The sequence below is a fragment of the Dama dama genome, chromosome 24 (assembly GCF_033118175.1).
Source record: "Dama dama isolate Ldn47 chromosome 24, ASM3311817v1, whole genome shotgun sequence".
Lineage (NCBI taxonomy): Eukaryota > Metazoa > Chordata > Mammalia > Artiodactyla > Cervidae > Dama > Dama dama.
The window spans coordinates 62,088,244-62,094,416 of record NC_083704.1 but is presented as its reverse complement, the minus strand read 5'-3'; the positions used below and the strand labels follow the sequence as shown (position 1 = coordinate 62,094,416).

At 42.5% G+C, this 6,173-nt stretch overlaps 1 protein-coding gene across 1 annotated transcript; it reads right to left on the bottom strand.

Annotated features, from left to right (window-relative positions):
• Nucleotides 1-1,017: 1,017 nt before the first annotated feature.
• Nucleotides 1,018-2,209, bottom strand: LOC133046083 (non-histone chromosomal protein HMG-17-like). The gene has a single exon (XM_061128957.1). It carries the CDS (start codon nt 2,110-2,112, stop codon nt 1,840-1,842), a length of 273 nt encoding a protein of 90 aa, XP_060984940.1. The 5' UTR covers nt 2,113-2,209; the 3' UTR covers nt 1,018-1,839.
• Between the last annotated feature and the right edge of the window lie 3,964 nt (nt 2,210-6,173).

Below are 6,173 nucleotides of genomic sequence, written 5' to 3'. Positions count from 1 at the left end.
ATGGAAACAGTGAGAGATTTTATTTCTAGGGGTTCCAAAATCACTGCAGATGGTGACTGCAGCCATGAAATTAAAAGACAGTTGGTCCTTGAAGAAAAGCTGTGACAAACCTAGACAGTGTATTAAAAAGCAGAGACATGATTTTGCTGACAAAGATCTGTCTAGTCAAAGCTATGGTTTTTCTAGTAATCATGTATGGATGTGAAAGTTCGATCATAAAGAAAGCTGAGCACTGAAGAATTGATGCTTTTGAATTGCGGTGTTGGAGAAGACTCTTGAGAGACCCTTGGACAGCAAGGAGATCCAACCAGTCCATCCTAAAGGAAATCAGTCCTGAATATTCATTGGAAGGACCGATGCTGAAGCTGAAGCTCCAACACTTTCGCCACCTGATGTGAAGAACTGACTCACTAGAAAAGACGCTGATGCTAGGGAAGATTGAAGGCAGGAGAAGAAGGGGACGACAGAGGATGAGATGGTTGGATGGCATCACCGACTCAATGTATATGAGTTTGAGTAAGCTCCGGGAGTTGGTGAAGAACAGGGAAGCCTGGCGTGCTGCAGTCCATGGGGTTGCAAAGAGTTGGACACAACTGAGCGACTGAGCTGAACTGAACTGAATTCTGTGTGTGCCCCTCACAAGTCTCAGCACAGCTGGGCACACACACTGGACAGACCCGAACCAACACAGCTGAGACTGGAACAGGCCAAAGAGAAGATGAAGCAGAACTTTCAGTTTTCCTCTAAAACAAAAGCACAAACATTCCCCAGAGGATTGTAATAGGCCTGAAAGCATAGTACAATATTCAGAAGTCCAAAATACAGTTCAAAATTACTCAACATATAAAGAAACAGGAAAATGTGACCCATATACTAAGGCACAATAAATACATAGATGCCATACCCAAGATAACACAGATATTGAAGTTATAGACTCAAAGAAGCTCTCAGAAGTTATAAGTAAAATAACACAATTTGTTCATGCATTCACTTCTTTTTTTTTTTTTTTTTCCAAGCCAAACTGTATCCAGCTTTATTAAAGATACTTTTCATAAACAATCATGGTATTTCAGGCAGGACATGGGCAGACAATCGTTAACAGTATACAACTTTCAAACTCCCTTTTTCAATGGACTACCAAAATCAGAAAGCCACTATAAAACCCAATGAAATCTTCATGTGATGCTCTGAACAGGGAAAGTTTAGAGTGAGGGTTGACATTTCACATTTAGCATGTTGTTTAACAACTTTTCACAAGCCGACCCTGACTTTCAGGAAATGGAAATGGAAATGGCCGAAGTACCACTCTGAGGAGCCACAGTTTAAAAAAGGAACCGCTGCTCTTTTGAAGGACGCCATCTCAATGGTGACACTAGGAAGTCCAGATTGCCTGACATACTGGTCATCAATTTTGGGGGGTCGCTGGGTTCAGGTTCCAACAGGTCTCTGGGTTTAGGGGAGTCAAGTCTATGCTGAGGTGGAGAGGGAGAGAGGACATAAAAACTAAATTTTAGTTTCTCCACACCACAAGGTGTTTGTGCCAAGGTGGCTAATGTGTGTCAACATCAAGGAATCCCTCCTTCCTGGGAACCAAGAGGAAGTCTCTCAAAACTAGACGGGAAAGGTCTTTTTCCCCCACGTCAATTCAGCTTCGGAGACATTCTGTTAGTGACGTGCCCTTCCCCCAAAAAACAACAATGAAGTGTTCTGTGTGCTAACAACATAGCTTAAAAAAAAAAAAGTAAAACAAAATTCTGCATTTTTATAAAACTTGATAAAAAATAGTATTTCAAACTGTACAGTCACCAGAAGTACACAGTTATCAAAAATGCACACACTTCACTTGGCATCTCCAGCACCTTCAGCTTTCTGTGCCTGGTCTGTTTTGGCATCTCCATTTTCTGCAGGGTTATTCCCATCCTTGCCAGCATCAGCTTTCCCCTTTTTCCCTTTGGGTACCTTCTCTCCCTTCTTTGCAGGGGCCTTTTTAGGCTTGGGCTCTGGCTTTGGAGGAGCAGGTTTAGCAAATAACCTTGCAGATCTTCTCTGTGGTTCGTCCTTCACCTTGGCTTTATCTCCTTTAGCATCCCCTTCAGCCTTTCTCTTGGGCATGGTGGCTGCGGCGGCGGGACGTAGGCGCTGGACACGGGGTTGCAGTGGCGCGCTGGCTTTAAATCGGTCCAGGGGTCGCTCTCGCCTCTTCTTCTCACTGCTCCATGCATTCACTTCTTAAAGGACACTGTAATTTGAATATTGTTTCCTCTATACAAAATGCATCGTTTTCCCCTGATAGACTTCAAAATATTTTCTTTGCCTTTAGTTTTAAGCAGTTTGCTTGTTAAGTATTTGTCCTGTATGGATTCACTGATCTTTCTAAACTGGTGCTTGCTAAAGGCAAGGGTGTGGGTGGGCAAAATGGGTGAAAGGGATCAAAAGATACAAATTTCCAGTTATAAAGTAGATGCAGGAGATGAAATGTAGAATATGGTGACTGTAGTTAATAATACTGTATTACATATTTGATGAAAGTTGCTGAGAGTAGATCTTAAAACTTAAAGTTACAAGAAAAAAATATGTAAGAATTATGGGTCTGGGTGTTAACTAAACTTACTGTGGTGATCGTTTCACAGTATATGCATATATCCAATCATTATGTTGTACACCTGAAACTAACTTAATGTTGCATGTATGCATGCTCAGTCACTCAGTCGTGTCCAGCTCTCTGCGACCCCATGGACTGTGGCCCGCCAGACTCCTCTTTCTGTGGGATTCTTCAGGCAGCAGTACTGGAGTGGGTTGCCATGCCCTCCTCCAGGGGATCTTCCTGACCCAGGGATCAAACCTGTGTCTCCTGGGGCTCCCTCACTGCAGGCAGATTCTTTACCACTGAGCCACCGGGGAAGCCCAACCTAATGTTATGTCAATTATATCTCAATAAAAAAATAACATATATTAAATATAGCAGATTTAGGAGAATTCCCGGCTTGGCCACACACAACTTGAGGACCAGCTCTTGCCCAGTGAACACAGGTGACTGTATAGAGCCTCGGTTACCTGCACAAACTCCGCCTTCCTTTTAGTTTCCCTTTGAGGTCTTGCTGGCCCTTTCTAATCATCAGGTCAACCAAATCCATTTTTACAGTTTACACTCTAGTTTTAGTCAGTAAATAGTATCTGCCTCTTTGCAGCCCCATGGGCTGTAGCTCGCCAGACTCCTCTGTCCATGGGATTTCCCAGGCAAGAATACTGGAGTGGGTTGCCATTTCTTCTTCCAGGGGATCTTCCTGACCAAGGAATCGCATTGGCAGGAGGGTTCTTTACCACTGTGCCACCTGGGAAACTGGGCTAGCCATTAGCTTCCCTTACATTTTTTTTTGCCAGTGTTAACAGGTAAGTGAAAGTTGCTCAGTCATGTCTGACTCATTGCGACCCCATGGACTATACAGTACATGGAATTCTCCAGGCCAGAATACTGGACTGGGTAGCCTTTCCCTTCTCCAGGGCATCTTCCCAACCTGGGATTGAACCCAGGTCTCCTGCACTGCAGGCGGATCTTTACCCCCTGAGCCAGCAGGGAAGTAAAGACACTCTTAGGCTGTGACTGTGCTGTTGGGAGAGTCTCGGGTGACTGGCATCCAGGGCTGTCACACCCGCTCTGGGCTCATTTGGAGTCTCCAGGAGCTGGTGAATTTCTTTCAAAGAGCAAAGTTGGCTGATGTAGTTTCTGTAATGGTTTTTCTCTTTAATAATGAAAACATATCAGCTAATTACTATAATCAACCTCCTCTATCTTCTAGAAGAAGATAAAACAATTAAAGCTCTAGCTAAAGCCTTAATTGGATCAAGTTAAACCCTTTCAGCAATAATGCTTCATGGAGGCCGTGCTTTACGCAAGGAATCCACCTGGAGTCTGAGGCTGGGATTGCTCTGCTGGGTGGCAGCAGCCAGAGCTGGCCACTCCCTTTGCAGCTTGCGACACCCGAGGGTCTAAAATCACTTACTGGAGAATATTCCCTGATTGGCCCCTGATGAAAAACCCAGATTCATATGGCCTTGGAAACTGAGAACTATACACAAAAAAGTTTTCATCCACATGTTGCTTCTTTATCATTTTCTGAGGATGAAGGAAGTCTTTTACTTTGGGGACTCCCTCTTTCCCTGTGACATGACAGGTACTGTCAGACTGTTGATGCAACAGTAAGATTCCTGGTCTGTGGAGAGATGAGCTAAAGCCATCTTTCCATATAAGCACACCCAGCGGCCTCCGCACAGAGACCCAGCTGAGTGTCTCTTGATTGTTCAGGTTTGGAAAGTCTTAAGTGGAAGAGGAAGCTAAGGAGGCATGCTAAATTCTGACTTCCCTCAATCGGAACCCGGACGTTGGTGTTTATCTCTCAGGTGCACCACAGAATGTCTTTGACGCTTGATAGCGTTAGTATTTAGTGAAGCTTGTCTCAGATGAGTGACTCTTCTTGAATAAAGGCTCACGTAAGTAAAACCATTTCAAGAAGCCAGGAATTCTAGGCTTACATTCATTTCTATGACTTAAAACTTTTCATATCCTGTTTTGGTAATTCACAAGTTCAGAGAGAAACCTGAATACTAAAAATGCTATTAATGTAATCTGATTTTCTGTATAGAATGTATTTTCATGAAACTGACATTGCATTCTCATAAAATGTTTTTGGCTTCTCTATATTAGAATGATTTCATTTTCCTTTTCACTGGTTTAGTTGCTAAGTTGTGTCCAACTCTTTGCAACCCCTTGGACTGTAACCCACCAGGCTCTTCTGTCCATGAGATTTTCCAGGCAAGAATACTGGAGTGGGTTGCCATCTCCTTCCCCAGGGGATCTTCCTGACCATGGAATCAAACCTGGGTCTCTGGCACTGCAGGCAGATTCTTTACTGATTGAGCGACCAGGGAAGGCTTTTCACTACCACGTAGATATTTTTTTAAACTTAGGCCAGGCACATATTACACTTTTTAAAACATTCCAGGATGTAATGAGATGCTGAAATGGTAGATTAAGTTTAAATTTGTGGGTAAAATAAAACATGGTATTTTTCATGGTTCAGCATAGGGATATTATCATAGATAAGCACAGGGGTCCATTTATCTAACTACATTTTATATGTCCTTGGGGAAATTTTTCTTTGATATCTGGGGCTTCCCAGGTGGTGCTAGTGGTAAAAAATCCTCCTGCCAATGCAGGAGATGCAAGAGACTCAGGTTCAATCCCTGGGTTGGGAAGATTCCCTGGAGAAGGGAATGGCAGCCCACTCCAGTATTCTTGCCTGTAAAGCCCCATGGACAGAGGAGCCTTGTGGGCTACAGGCCATAGGGTCGCAAAGAGTTAGACACGACTGGGCGACTGAGCATACATACACACAGCATCTTCTCTTAGCTGATCTGTTAACCTTAGAGTTATTCCTTACTAACTTGTAATCATGGAGGGGAGGATATTGAATTTAACTCCAGACACTATTTTAAAAGATTTCATTACATTAAATTTATTAAAGTCTCTAGAAATAAGAAATTTCTTTGTTGTAGTCTCACTGAATTTTCTGTAATAAATAAGAAAATTTACCATAGTTTAGACAAGCCTACTTTATCTCTTGCTCAATAATCATTTATCTTCTAAAGGATTTTTCACTGCTCCTTCCTCCCAAATTTTAAGTGATGATGTTCTCACTGAGAACTTTCTTCCCAAAATATTAGTTAAGTAGAATTTTAATCCAGTCATTGAATTATCACAGATTTCAAATTTGGGATATATAAATCAGGTAAATGAAGCATGTTTTCCATTAAGTGATTTTGAAGGAGAAGAAAATGACTTAGTCCCACTCTTAAGTGGGTGGGGAATGTTATATGCCAAGACCCCCAGTGGATGCCTCAAATCATGAATGGTACTGTCCCCTACCAATAACTATGCTGTTTCCTATACAAACATAACTATGAAGATGTTAAATTTATAAATTAGACATAGTAAGAGAGTATCCAATTTGCCAGAGTATCACTACTCTTGCACTTTGGGGACATTGTTAAGTAAAATAAGGGTTGCTTGAACACAAACACTGTGATAACCATGGATCTGATAACAGAGACTGCTAGGTAACCAGCATGGATGTGCTGGACAAAGGAGTGATTCACGTCCTGAGCAGGGGGACAGG